Source organism: Grampus griseus (assembly GCF_964374135.1).
Source record: "Grampus griseus genome assembly, chromosome: 20".
Classification (NCBI taxonomy): Eukaryota; Metazoa; Chordata; class Mammalia; order Artiodactyla; family Delphinidae; genus Grampus; species Grampus griseus.
This window is the reverse complement of record NC_139014.1, coordinates 37,875,424-37,889,724: the sequence shown is the minus strand read 5'-3', so window position 1 is coordinate 37,889,724 and position 14,301 is coordinate 37,875,424. Positions and strand designations below refer to the sequence as shown.

Below are 14,301 nucleotides of genomic sequence, written 5' to 3'. Positions count from 1 at the left end.
CACCCCATCCAGCCACTCCCAGCGAGGGGAGCCAGTGCCAGGGGCATGACCGTGGCCTTAGAGGGGCCCATACCTGGGAGGAGGCACGGGCCGGGCCGGCAAAGCCCCGAGATCCTGACGCCACCTGCGCCTCTCAGAGCCTTGCTTCCCCTGCCGCCAGCTAGGATGCGGGAACACAGAGCACCTGCCAGGTCTGCCCTCTCACTCCTCCCTCACACCTGAGGGCCCCCCCCAACCTGGGTGGAGCCCGACTGTCATGGGGGTGGAGCAGAGGCAGGGGCGGGGGAGGTGGGGCGGGGGGGGGGGGGGAGGAGTGCCCCTGCCCTTCCAGAAGCAGTCCTGGAGCTGCACTGGGTCACACCTTTTATTGAAATGTACGTCATGCAATCCGTCTGGAGACCAGCCCTGGCCCAGACGCCACCTGCAGCAGGTCCTGAGTGGGAAAGGCACGTGAGTGACCACCTGTCTCGACCGGGTGAGAAAGAGAGACCCACAGTCAGCTGTGGCAGGAGGGCACGGGGCCTCGGGGGCGATCTGCTTGGGGGGCCTGGGTGGGTCTCTGAGTGTCCCCCTGCCCTGCCAGTGGCACACAAACTGGCCCACGTGGCCTGCCTCCTGAGCAAGGGTTCCCCAGGTGTCCCGGGATGGGTGGGGCTGGGGGCCGAGGCTGGGACGCCAGTCAGTCAGGGTAGCACGGGGTGGCGGGGCAGCCAGCCACAGCGGGATGGGGTTGGGCGTGCTGGCAGGGGGGGGCTGGGGCTCCGGCGCAGGTGTCTGCAGTGGACCCGGCCCGACCTGGGAGAGTTGGCCGTTGCTGCCGCCGAGGGCTCTAGCGGAGCAGCAGCGGCACTTTAAGGCAGCCCGAGGCGAGGAGGCCCGGGTCGCACCTGCAGAAACTGGGGACAGGCTGTCCCTGGGTCCAGTGCTGCAGGGGCCCTGGAGACCCCGCACATCCCCTGGTTCAAGTACTAAGTGTTTTGTCTGCATGCCGGCTGGGCACCCAGTCACCTGCTGTTAGAACACAGGTGCAGGCTGGGACGGGGGTTGGTGGGCCCTGGTGCCACCCAGCCCTGGGGTCCCCTGCGCCACTGCTGCAGGACACCCGGCTACGGACAGCGCCCCCTGGAACTGGGCCACCTTGCCCCAAAGGCTGCAGAGGGGTCAGCACCAGCTCGCTGAGCTACTGGAGAGAAGTTCTCATGATGGAGTCTGTGCTTGAACTTGGGAGGGATATGTGGACAGGGAGCGGGTGGTGCTGGAGAGGGAAATGGCTCAGAGCCTGGGCTGCCCGTCAGTCCACTCTCAGGCCTACAACCCACTCTTTCCTTATGCTGCACCAGGAAGGGGACACCCCCGGGCTCGGAGGGGACCCAGAAGCCGAGCCCACCTCCTGCCAGCACGGTAGAGGCCCAGGGGCCTCCCTGACTCCCCCAAAAGCCCTTTGCAAACAGAGCTGGGAGTGCAATGGTTGCCCTCGGCCCTCTCAGGGATTCCTGGAGGCCAGAGTGGGGCTGGGAGCTGGGACCTGGGAAGGTGGGGTGCTGAGGACGGGGACCCTGGGGCTGCCAGGCCTTCAGGCACGCAGACAGAGAGGTTCCCGCCACCAGGTGAGAAGGCATTTGCGCACAGGTGTTTGGGGGCCCCGGGCCACTGCAGTGGAGGAGCGGGGCTTGGTGCAAGACTGGGAGCAGACGAGTGGGAAGAGGACACAGGCCAGTGCCTGCCGAGGTCAGGCAGGGAGGTGTCAACGGGGCAAGCAGCCCACCCTAGCCAGAGGGCTGAAGGGGCCATGTCACTCACGCCTCACCCCAGAGGGACCGGACTCCTGGGCTCCCCTCCAGCCCCACAGAAGAGCAGGTGTGGATTCAGCCCTCGTGGGGGGCGCGGCAGCGGAGGCTGGTACCCTGAGCCCTAACCAGCCCCCAGAAAGGCTGGCCCCACAGGACAAAGGGTGCTGGGGTGCTTGCTCCCCAGGCTGTTCCCAGGAAGGCTGGTCCGGGAGGGGCCCCAGGACTCCTGACGGGCCACGAGCTCGCAGGAAGGCAAAGACGCTCTGATGTCTGGCGGCTGCACAGGAAATCCCTCTGCAGAACTACTTCTTCCTCTTGGGTGGTGCGGCTGGTTCGTGGAGGACGGTTTTCTCCCTCCTACCCCAGCTCGGAAGGGCCCTCTCTGAGAAAGCTCAGCCACAGCGAGGGGTGGGGACCCCCAAGATACTCGGGCTGGAAGGGGGAGGGCAGCCACGGGGGGCCTGCCTCTTGCAGAGCTGAAGGGCGTTGCAAGGAGTAAGGAGACATGTGCGCGCGCGCTTGGCCCGACGCCCCCAGCAGTTGGCACACAAGGTTCCTCGTGGCTCCTCATCTGCGGAGACGACCCGGCCTGGGCATGTTGGCAGGGTCCCAGATCAGCCCCCCTGCCCATCACGGAGCGGGGAGCAGCAGGTGGGACCCAGAAAGACCAGAGGGACGCCCCTGTCCGCGTTCCGGTCCTGACCGCGGGCCCTCACGGTGTCTGCAGAGCAGGAACAGCCGGGCCCCGTTCGCCACGGCAGCTGGGCCACGGCCACAGACAAACGTCCTTACAAAAATAACTCTGAGTCTGTCCCCGTGGGGACCAAGGTTCCTGAGAGCACGCAGAGGCCGGGGCGAGGCCCGGAGGGAGGGTCCGGTGGGCGGGCTCGGGCCCCGCGGGGCCGGGGCTACGGCTGCAGGCGCTCCAGGTACTGCGGCAGGGGGTTTTCCTTGACGAACTTCTGGATGTACCAGCACGTGACATGGGCCCTCAGGTCCTCCTCCACTACGAAGTCCAGAGCGGCCTGGCAGCCGGGCAGAGAGAAGAGCGGTCAGGGCCCCCAGCGGCACCTCGGCTCAGAGGCCCAGCCCCTCAGGCCCCGGGCTTTCCCTCGGGTCTGCGATGGAGCCAGGGGTGCTGCCACCACCCCCGTTACAGTCGGGAAGCCGGGGCAGGAAGCTCTGGTGAACTGCCGGAGGAACAAGGCAGGGAAGAGAGGAGCCAGGGTCGGATCTGCCCCGGGAGAGCCCCGCCCGCCCGTCTCCACAGCGAGCCGGGGTGCCCAACAAACTCCTCTTCTCCGCTAATTCTTCACTGGACACTCCTCTAGGAGCCTCCCCTATGGGCTGGGTTGGGGCGCCCGGGGCTCCCTCCGCCCCTGGCAGAGGTCACTCAGTTTTCACAGGGATCCCAAGAGCAGCAGCCGGGGGTGGGGATGTCAGCGTGCAGGTGTCGTCCTGGTGGGTCTGGTGCACCTCCCTGCCCCAGTGCCCTGCACACACTGGTGCACAATAAACGTTTGCTGAAACAGTACAGCACAGTCTGGGTGTAGCTGGAGGGTCTGATGACAAAGGCCGAGGGCTGACTAGGCGCCTGGGCTGCTGGTCGGCCGTCTGACCCTCCGGCCACCCCCCAGCGGCCCACACCTGACCCCGGGTTTCAACCCGAGAGCCTCTAGTGACAGGATTCCAGGCTCTTCTCCCATTTTGCAGATAAGCGCCCTCACCCCTGGCAGATCCCTTCTCCTGTTACCCAGGTAGCAACTCTGGGTTCCTCGCTTGTAACGGGGTGGGCCCATAGACCAGCTCGCGCTGCTACTGAAAGACACCTGTCCCCCGCCCGGGGCCAGGGGGGAGGGGGCGGAGGGAGCAACGGGGCAGCAGGGGGAGGGGCTAGGCCCCGTCAGCCGTCAGGGGAACGCAAGGCCGAGCCCTGCTCCAGGTCAAAGCCCCTTGAAGCCCAAGCTGCTCTCCTAGCGGCTGGGGACGCAGGGGCAAGAGCCAAGTCACCCCAATGTCTGTCCACCTGTTCAGCAAGGGTTCACGGAGCACCTACCACGTGCCATACACGGGGTCCCGGCAGCGAGCTCCCGGCACCGGGCAGGTGTGTGCGTGTGGTGGTGGGGGCCCGGAGGCCCAGCCCCCAGAGGAGGGGAAGGGGGCGAGGCGGCCGCAGCCGCTGGAGGAGGGCGGGGCCTGGCCCGGAGAGGAGGGGAAGGGGGCGAGGCGGCCGCAGCCGCTGGAGGGCGGGGCCCGGCCCCCGGGGCGTGGTCTCCTGTGAGTGGGGGGCAGCCCCCACGCCCCTACCTTGGCCAGGTGCTTGGCGATGCCACGCCCGCGGTAGGCGTCGGGGACCTCCGTGTGCTGCAGGTCCACAATCCGCTTGCCCACGTACTCGTAGAGCAGGACAGCCCGGTCGTGACACCCTGTGGGGAGGGTGGTTGGCGGGTGAGGCCCGAGCCGGCACGGAGGCCTGGGCCTTGGAGGCGCAGGCGTTTGGAGCCCGGCTGGGGAGCTGGGTCTGGAATCGCCCCTCTGCGCCTCAGTTCCGCGTCCATAAAGTATGGATGTAACATAACATTCCTCATTACAGTGTGTGGAGGGTTAAACGAGGCAATTTCCGTAAAATGCTTAGAACAGCGACCGAACATACCGAGCCCCCCGTGGGCCTTTCCCGTTACCCTCCAGCCAGCATCCCAGGGCCCCCGGCGCCCCCCAAAGCCCAGCTCTCTGCATCCCCACCGGAGCACCTGCCCGAGGGACTGGGAGCCCCAGGCCCAGCGCTGGATGAAGAGCAGAGCTCAGCAAGTCGCCAACTAAACCAGAGCCTGAAGAGACAAGAGAGCAGGACCTCCCACCGGACCTGGGGAAGGGCAGAAGGAGGGGCACACAGGAAAGCCACGCCAGGCACAGGAGGGAGAGCAAACTGGCCTTCATGCCCTCTCAGGCCTGGCACTCTGGTCTACCCTGGTTTCCTGCTGGAAAAACATTTAACTGGAGTTCCTCCAACCAAAGTCTTCAGTTCCTCATCCGCCTGTCTGTCTGTCCATCCAACCGCACACCCACCCACCCATCCGGCCCCCATTTGCCTGCCCATCTACCTGCCCAGGCATCCCATCCACCCATCTGTCCACCTGTTCCCCTTGACAAAAGTTCACTGAGCCCCAGACACTGTTTCAGGAGCTGAGGACAACTCCATGGGTTACTATTTCAGGAAGTTTCAAGTGTATGAAGGAAAAAATAATCTGGGCCAGGGGAGACGGGCATTTAGCCAGGGTAGTCAGGGGAGACCTCCCAGGAGGAAACCTCTGAGCTGAGGGGTAACTGGGGAGCAGCAGACGTCTGAGGGAAGAGCAGGGGAGGGGTGGGCAGAGGGCACAGCCAGCACAAAGGCCCCGAGGCAGAATGTTTATGCAGGGCAGCAGGCCACGTGGGGGCTTCACAGGCACTGCGCAGACCTCCGCTTCTGCACCGAGGCCCCCTGCAGACAGGGGGCAGGGTCTGGAGCCCTTGTCAGCCTTCTCCCGGTCCCTGCTCACTCGCTCACCCATCGCCTCCCTCAGCATTCCTGAGTGACAACTTGCGCCACAGATGGACCAGATCGCAGGATGGCCTGGGGGATTCTCTGCCCCTCCCACTCCGCCAGCTCCTGGTGGTCCCAGGGGCTTGGTCACCACCACATCCCCAGTGCCCAGCCCGGAGCAGATGCCCAAGAAATACCTGCCTCACAAAGTCCTGCTGTTCTCTGTGCCACACACACAGCAGGAGCTGAAGGCCGGCTCGTGGCTGCTGTACGCCCAGTACCTCCCCGGAGCCCGACCCCACGCCCTTGGGGACACTGGGACAGGACAGCTGCAGCTCACACTGCTGGGGCCACTCAGCCCCTGCACACACCAATCCTCACGAGAACCTTACAAGATGGGCAGGGTTCTCACAGCCCCATCGACAAACAGGGAAACCGAGGCTCTGAGAGGCTATCGCGCAGCTCGGCATGTGTGGAGCTGTCTGGGGACCCCGGGTCTTGCGGCTGAGAGGAGCAGAAGGGCATCGGGCCGCGGGGCAGACGTGGCTGCGTGTGAGGGACAGGGCGCGACGCTGTCCCCGCCCCACACCTCCCTGAGCTGCGGAGGAGGCAGACGCCAGTGGACAGCCCTGCACCACCTGGGCCTCAGTGACCGCAGAGGCTGCCCAGTGCCAACTGCCCCACGCTGCCTGGAGACGGCCACCCCCCGAGGCGCTTCTCATACGTCTCTCAGCCTCTGCTCTGACCTCCGGCAGGCCCGTGGGAACAGCTTTCAAAACATGCCTGGAATCTGGCCACTTCATACCTCCGCCGGCCCCTGGGCCCCCCGTGGAAGCCGAGTCACATCCCGTCCGTCCTCTGCTCAGGGGCCTCCTCGTGGCCCCTCACGTCCACCCAGCCTCGGTCGGGTGCTCCCTCTGCCTGGCGCCTCCCACCGGAGAACCCCCTGACCTGCCCCCCTGGGCACCACGGCCACCCCATCCCCGGCATCTGGGTCCGTGGATCCCACAGCCTCCGCGTGTGGCAGCCTGGCTGGACCCCAGGCCCTTCTCCAGGCTGGGCCAGTACTTGCCATGTGGGGGCCATGGAGCCAGCCAGGGCCCCGGCTTCCAGTCCCAGCTCTGCCAGGAGACCTCAGACGTCACCAGGTCTGGGACAGCGGCTACCTCCCTCCTGAGAGTCACGTCGAGATCATGGGCTGTGACTGGTTTTGAGAAAAGTTAAAGCAACCTGGCAAATGAGGAGACCTTCCCTCCGTCTCCGCCCTGCCTGCACCAGTTCCGAGAGCAGGCCCGGCAGATCAAAACGCCTGTTATACAGACGATGAGGCAGAGGCAAAGCCAGAACCCAGGCTCTCTGTGCCCTCTGGGACGTAGCTGGTCAAGGACAATTGGGCGAGGGAGCCCAGGGCGGGCGGCACCGCCTGGCTTCTCTGGGCATCTCCACCTGCAGAGCCTGCTGTGGGCAGGGGCCATGGGCTGGTGGCTCAGAGCTGGGAAGCGTGAGAGGGCAGACCCTGGGGGCCGCCCAGGAAGCCCACCCACAGGCCCAGCTGGTCCCATCCCCCCCAGGCACCCTGCCCAGGGACCCGCTCTAGCATGCATCCCAGGACGCGAAGGGCATGAGGGTGCCCTGGGAGCACAACGTGGCTCGGGCAGGGGCCTCCTGCCCGGGAACTGGGATCTGAACGTAGGAGGCCTCTGCTGCGCTTTCAGCCCTGCTGCCCCCAGGGCCTCAGTCTTCCCATCTGCAAAGTGGGGGCTGGGGAGGACGTGGAAGGCGCTGGGTTCCAGGACCCCCAAATGACGCTTCTTGGAGCAAGTGGGACACTCGGCGCTGGCTGAGAGGGGAAAGCAAAGGCCAAGGGTGGGGCCGCCCAGGGGTGGGAGCTCAGTTCTGGCTTTGCGCTTTCCCCACTGATGAAATGGTGATACAAGCTAGCTTTTCAGACCCTGGATCTGGGGACCAGACAAGCCTGGACACCTGCATTCTTTCACAGCCCACATCAGCAAGACCCATCCACGCTTCTTTCAGCAGCCATCCAGGAGCTGGGATTTCTCCCCTCCTCTCACACCGCCTGCTCCAGAGCAGTAGCCATCCTTGCTCCTGTCTTGCCCTGGAGCAGCCAGAGGGAGCCCAGGACATCCCACCCGTCCTCTGCTCAGGACCCTCCCAGGCACCCACCTCACCTGGAGTCAAGGCCAAGTCCTCACAATGCTTTCCACGGCCCCGCACCACCTGCCCCCAAGACCTCTTGACGTCCTCTGCTATGCGGCCTCTCCGTCCTCCCGTCCCTGCTGCTCCCAATACACACCAGGCATCCTAGAGCCTTTGCACTTGCCGCCCCTTCCACGTGGAGTGCCGTTCCCACCATAGCTCCCTTCCTTGCCTCCTTCCCAGGGCGGCCGTCCCAGACACCTGACTCTAAACAACAGCCCTTGGGACCTCCCTGGTGGTCCAATGGTTAAGACTCTGCGCTTCCAATGCAGGGGCCAAGGGTTCGATCCCTGGTGGGGGAACTAAGATCCCACGTGACACATAGCGCAGCCAAAACAAAGAAGAGCCCTTTCCTGACGCCCGACCTTATTTCTCACCAGCCTTGCTCTCTAGGACACTCTACACTTTCTCGTCCACTGCCTCCAGACGGTCGGTCCCAGGAGCCCCCAGCACCTACAACAACGTTGCGCAACACACAGTAGGTGTTCAACAAGCACTTGTGGAATGAATCCTAGTTCTTCTGCCTCCAAGGTGCAAGCCCCTGGGCACGTCAGTCACCTTCCCTGCCTCAGCTTCCTCCTCTGTAAAATGGGCAGAGCAGTTTGGACAACGCCCCACCCCCCACCAACAAGGCTGAGGATAAAGCGACTCCCCGTGCGTGGGGCCTCCTGAGGACTGAATGCGCACAGCTGCTCAAACCTCTTCCCTCCCCAGACCTGGAGGCTGCTGGAGGCTCCTCAGCCCAGCTGTGCCAGGGGATGGCCGGTACACACCTGCACCTGGAGCCCCAGGGCCGCTCTGCCTCTCGGCCTCAGTGCCCACATCTCTCACAGGCGCAGTGAGCTGGCCTCCGGGAACTGCCTGCAGGTTAGGAGACACCACGGCAAGCCGTTCCCCTCCCCAGCTGCGGCGGGGTGGGGGCTTGGGCACAGATGACTCCCCGCCCCCCATATACACCCAGACCAGGTCCGGCCTGGCTGCACAGCCCCCGTCTCGCGGGCAGGCAAGGAGCTACTCCCGGGCGTGGCTGGGGATCCCGGTCCACTTTACGGTTAGCCAAATGAGCAGTAGGCAACAGAGGTGCAAGTTTAGAAAGATGGCTGGTCACGTCCAGCTCTGACCACAGCCAAGTCTAGAGGGGTGTCCTTTGGCTGTACTCACTAGGGAAAGAAAGAAGGAAAACCCAAAACGTTCCCTTTTTCTTCTTTCTCTGAGTGTCTAGGGCCTCCTGAGCCCCCCAAGGGAATCTAAGGCCTCTCTGGAGCCTCAAAAGGAGGATTTGAAAAGCCATGGGGCCTCGTCCAACGAGAGCAGCGGGGCCCGGAGAGTCACGGCCAGCCAGCCAGCCGGGCCACTGCAGGCAGCGTGGCGGTGGAAGTACATGCCTCCAGGTGGAAAGATGCGTGTCTGAGTTCCGGCCTGCACTCCTCCCCTGCGCCGGCCTCGGCTTACTCCCCTGAGCTGCGGTGGTGATGCCCAGGTCACAGGGATGTTGTGACAGGGATGTGCTGGGCCCAGCTCAATGCACAGCACAGCCCAAAGGGGGCTTCTGAGGAAGGTCCGCGCTCCAGGCCCCAGCCCCTCCCGGCTGTCCAAGTGCAGGTGGGAGGAGTGGGCCCAAGTAGGACCCCATCCAGGTTCTGCGCATCCCCCCCACCTCAGGAAGTCTTCCCCTTCCCTCCTCAGAAATGGGCACAGTGGCCCATAAGGACCCTTCCAGCTTGGACACTGCCACAGGGGGCCCAGCTGGGAGGGAAGAAAAAGTTATTAAGGCAGAAGGGGTGGGACACAGGGATGAAAGTTCACTCCTCCATTTCATAATTCCACTTCCCATCCCCAGACCTCTTAGGCAGAGGGAGTGTGGGCTAGTAAGTGGTGGAACCTTTCTCTACAGGAAATGAGGACTTGACGTTGCTTCTGGTTTAAAAAGTAATGCCCAGGGACTTCCCTGGCGGTCCAGTGCTTAAGACTCTGCACTTCCAGTGCTTCCACTGCAGGGGGCACGCGTTCAATCCCTGGTGGGGGAACTAAGATCCCGCATGCTGCACCTCTTGGCCAAAATAATAATAATAATAATAATAATACCCAGTCAGTGTTCACCAACATTTACTACCTGCCGCAGGCGCTGTTCTGAACCTTACTCTTACTGGGGCATCTGGTCCTTACCACCAGCCAGGAGTTATGCGCTGGGGTTAACCCCATTGTAGAGACGGAGAAACTGGAGCGCACAGAGATGAAGCAACTTAGCCAAAGTCCCAGAGCCTCTGGGGTCTGATGGCGACACCATCCCTCTACACCCCCTGCCCCTTCCAGGCAGAAGTCCCTCTGTCTGTCAGCCCCGGGTCGGCCCAGAGGATTCTTCCAATCCCCTTGGTGCAGAAAAGCTAAGGTTCCCAGGTGCAGCCAGAAGCCATTGAACACCGGGGAAAGGGGAGGTGGTGGCTCACCACGCTCCCCAGGACCTCGGCAGCAGCCCGGAAAACAGCCAGGCCGAGCAGGTGCGGGTTCCCCGGGGCCGAGGCGGGATCGGAGCTGTCCGGCGCCTGTCTCCGCCTTCCCGGGGCCCTCTCCACCCCGGGCGTCCGGCGCGGGCTCGACTCTCCCGGCAGCCCGCCTCCACCCGGCCCGCGAGTGCGCCCCCAGCCCCGCGGCGCGCAGACAAAAGGCGGGGGCGGGCCGGGCCCCGCGTTACCGTTGAGCCGGACGGTGAACTGGCGGCGCCTACGGTCGTGCTCCACGCGGATGGGGCAGCCCTGCTCCGGCGCGCCCGGCGGCACGGCGGCCGGCGAGTGCGCCATGGGCGCTGGGACCCGGGCTGCGGGCGCGCGGCGGGCTCCGCGAGAGGCGCGCGGACCCGCACAGTGGGCCGACCGCAGGCGGCGGCGCAGAAACTGACACTCGGCGGCGGCAGCAACAAAAAGGGGGGCAGGAAATCAGCTGTGCGGTCACGTGCAGCGCGCGGCCAGTAAGCGCGCGGCCGCTCTGTTTTGGTGCATTCCGTTTGGCTCTTAAAGGCGCCGCGCCGCTCACAGCTTCGCGCCTGGGCCCTTGGGCCTCTGGCCTCAGCTGGCAGGAGACTTTGGGGCCCCCACGGACCCCTTCTCAAAGACACGTGACGGGGCTTCCCTGGTGGCGCAGTGGTTGAGAGTCCGCCTGCCGATGCAGGGGACACGGGTTCGTGCCCCGGTCCGGAAAGATCCCATATGCCGCGGAGCGGCTGGGCCCGTGAGCCATGGCCGCTGAGCCTGCGCGTCCGGAGCCTGTGCTCCGCAACGGGAGAAGCCACAGCAGTGAGAGCCCCGCGTACAGCAAAAAAAAAAAAAAGACACGTGACGACCTGTAGGGCAATTCTCACCGTCCCCTCGCAGCCACCAGTTGTTTTTTTAAAATTTATTTAGTTTTGGCTGCGTTGGGTCTTCGTTGCTGCCCGCGGGCTTTCTCTAGTTGTGGAGAGCGGGGGCTACTTTTTGGGGTGCGCGGGTTTCTCATTGCGGTGGCTTCTCTTGCTGTGGATCATGGGCTCTAGGCACGCGGGCTTCAGTAGTTGTGGCTCACAGGCTCAGTAGTTGTAGTGCACGGGCTTAGTTGCTCCGCGGCATGTGGGATCTTCCCGGACCAGGGCTTGAATCTGTGTCCCGTGCATTGGCAGGCGGACTCTCAACCACTGCGCCAGCAGGGAAGTTCCTCGCAGCCACCACTTATTAAGCGCTTGCTGTGTGCCTGGCCTCAGCAAAGCCCCAGGGAAGCCTGGGAAGTAGGTGCGCTTAACCCCTGGTCACCGGGAGGACAGGGGCCCGGGGAGATCTGCGAGGTCACCTTGCTTGCTTTGGATCCGGTGAAATGCCACCTCTACCCCAGAGGCAGCAGCGCGGGAAGCGCCTTGGAGATCCCTGGAGCCACTCAAGGCGGGGCGGGGGGAGGACTGAGTCCCAAGAGTTCCAGGGACTTGCTTGAGGACACACAGGACTGGGGGTGTGAGGACCAGACTACTTTTTTGAAAGGGGACTGGACAACCCCTCCCCACCCCCAGCTTCGCTCAGATCAGAAGCAGCCCACCGAGTCAGGTGACTGCAGGTTGTACTAGTTCGTTAATGAAGGTGTAAGCATGACGTCACTCCCACGTGACCACTGCCCAATACCAGATACCCGACCCTTGTGTTTCCCCCTTCCAGCCAGTGCCCCACCCCTTGACTAATTTGCTTTTCCTAGAACGTCATGTAAACAGTATCATATAGTCTGCACTTTCAGGGTCGTTTCTTTTTTTCAACATTTTATGTGTGAGGTTAATCCTTGTGGTTGTATCTTTTTCATCACTGAATAGTATTCCATCGTGTACATATTCCACAATTTAGCCGCCTGCTGTTGATGGGCATTTGGGTTGTTTTTGACTGTTATGAATAAACGTACTGTGGACACTCTTGAACGTGGTGCTCCTTGCAGGTGGCTGCGTCTTGTAGTCAGTGTACCTTGAATTTTATGAGGACTTGCCAGGCCTTTTTCCAAAGTGGTTGTACCATTTTTACACTCCTCCAACAATTTTGAGAGTTACGTTTGGTGCTGTCAGTCCCTTTAGTTCTAGCCATCTGATGAGTGTGAAGTCGTCGCTCACTGGCTTAAGTTTGCATTCCCCTGATGACCCATGACGTTGAACCTTTTTCATCCACTCCTTGACCATTTGGATATCTACTTTTGTAGTGCCTGTTTAAGTTTGTTTGTGTTTTGTTTTGGAGTTCTTTTTCTTGTCTGGTTATTAGTCCTTTGTCAGATATATTTATTGAGAATATCCTATCCTAGCAGATTTAAAAAAAATAAGTGTGTGTTGTGTCACAGAGTTTGGAAACAAAACAAGGCTGAGGAGTGAGTCATAACATACAAGGAGATAGAAGAGGATCCTGGGGTCAGAGGGGGTCTTGACTTGAGCTGAGTCAGGGCTGGCTGCAATCCTGAGCAAGACGTAATCTTGTGTGTGTCTCAGGTGATTTCTTTGTCTCCAAATAAACTTGAGTGGTGTGGGGAAGCCAGAAGAAGTTTCTGGAAATTCCATCAACTGGCTATGCTGTTTCCCATGCTGGGCCTTTGCATGCGCTGCTGTCCAAGCATCACCTCCCTTGGAAGGCCCTCATCGAAGCTCCTCAGTCCTCCTGGGTACAGGGGAGATTCCTGGCAGGGCCGAGGGCACACCAAGTCCACCATAAGAGCCCAGGATCCTCCCTGTTTTTGATTCCCTTCTTTCTGTCCTAGTTTTAAATGTCTATTATCTTGTTGGGGTCTTTAAACCTTGCAGAAATCCTTTGTGGAACAGGCAGTGGATCAATCAAAGAATAAAGCAAGCAATCAGTCTTTACAGAGTTGAAAGGACTTGCCTCTATCTTTCAACACCAAAGCATACTGATCATGGAGGAGCCTTGGGGAGGGGCTCCTGAATGAACCTGTGACCACCCCCCCAAAGTTAGAAAGCAAAGCTGGGTCCCAGCAGTCCTGGGGAGATGGGCCCTGGGTCATGAAAGCCCCAATGGCCAAGGCTTGGTGGGGCCACACGGAGACCGGGTCCCATGTATTGTATATAGGGTATCATTAATTCAGTCAGCCATTAATTCATTTAGCAAATATTTATTGAGCACCTACTGTGTGTCAGTCACTATTCTAGGGGCACCCAGTGAACAAACAGACCAAACTCCTTGCCCTTCAGGAGCTGACATTCTAGGGGAGGGAGAGGCACCAAGAAGGAAATAAATCCGTGGTCCGTCTCACTGAGACAAGGGCCCAGGGAGACTCAGTCGGGGGGAGGGGAGGAGGTGCCTTTGGAGAGGTTTCAGAGGGGGTATCGAGGACAGACCTCTACAGACCGGGCTTTTTTAATGAAAGACTTGAAGGAAGTGAGGGAGCCTGGTCCAGGCAGAGAGAACAGCCAGTGCAAAGACCCTGGGGTGGATTTAAAGAGCTGAGGCCATGTGGCGTCTCCAGCTTTTATTCTGAGCCAGGAGGGGCCGTGGGAGGGTTCTGAACAGACCAGGGATCTTAGGGTTTTTGTTTGTTTGTTTTTTAATGTTGGAAAATTTCAAACACATATGTAAGTAGAGAGAATTATAAAATGAAGCCCAGCGTACCCATCGTGGCTGTGGTGTTTGTTTCTGTGTTTTTTTCTTTTATTAAAAAACATTTTAGGTAGTGTTTACATATAGCAAAAATTCCCCCTTTTTATAGTTTTGACAAATGTGTACCCCGTGCAGCTGCATCACAACCCAGTTGTAAAGCACTTTTATGACCCCCGACCCCGTGCTGTTCACCAGCCCCACATCCTCCCCGGGGAGCTCACCGTCCCGCCCAGCGGCCCCTCCCCGCCTCCACCCTGGGACAGAGCCTCTCCTGTCCTTCCTGCCTGAGTGGATGCACAGAGGGGCCTGACTTACAATCTTCCGAATAATCAGGAAGATATCCAGGAGACCGAGCCCCTCCGAGGTCCACGGCTGGGGTGGCGTGTCCTCCCGGGTGGCTTCTCCTCCTGCGACGTCATTCCTTCCTTCCTTGTATGGAGCAAGTGCCCTGGTTCTAGAGTCTGGAACTCGGCAAATAAGGCACCAAAACTGCTCATGTGAGCTCTTTACACACAGGCAGTGTTTCCTCCAGCACACGTGGACTCATAGTCACTGTTTTGTAGTCTTTTTTCCCACTTAACAGTATAATGTGAGCAAGTTCCTTTGTTAATATATGGGAAACCACAGAATCATTCTTTAAGAATACTCTTATATTTAATTTTTGATTATGTAATAT

General features: G+C 61.1%; 1 protein-coding gene across 1 annotated transcript; it reads right to left on the bottom strand.

The window, feature by feature from the left end:
* Nucleotides 1-353: 353 nt before the first annotated feature.
* Nucleotides 354-10,416, bottom strand: NATD1 (N-acetyltransferase domain containing 1). The gene is made up of 3 exons (XM_082679312.1): nt 10,223-10,416; nt 4,098-4,216; nt 354-2,815 (listed from the first exon to the last, which is right to left on the bottom strand). The coding sequence occupies exons 1-3, from the start codon at nt 10,326-10,328 to the stop codon at nt 2,699-2,701; spliced, it is 342 nt and encodes a 113-aa protein (XP_082535438.1). The 5' UTR covers nt 10,329-10,416; the 3' UTR covers nt 354-2,698.
* Between the last annotated feature and the right edge of the window lie 3,885 nt (nt 10,417-14,301).

Bases quoted from the DNA above. Each gene is read 5' to 3' on its own strand.
- NATD1 (XM_082679312.1), bottom strand. From the start codon at position 10,328: ATGGCGCACTCGCCGGCCGCCGTGCCGCCGGGCGCGCCGGAGCAGGGC. The intron at 4,217-10,222 runs GTAACGCGGGGC...CCCTCCCCACAG, and splicing joins GTTCACCGTCCGGCTCAACG to GGTGTCACGACCGGGCTGTC. The intron at 2,816-4,097 runs GTAGGGGCGTGG...CCCGGCTGCCAG, and splicing joins TCGCCAAGCACCTGGCCAAG to GCCGCTCTGGACTTCGTAGT.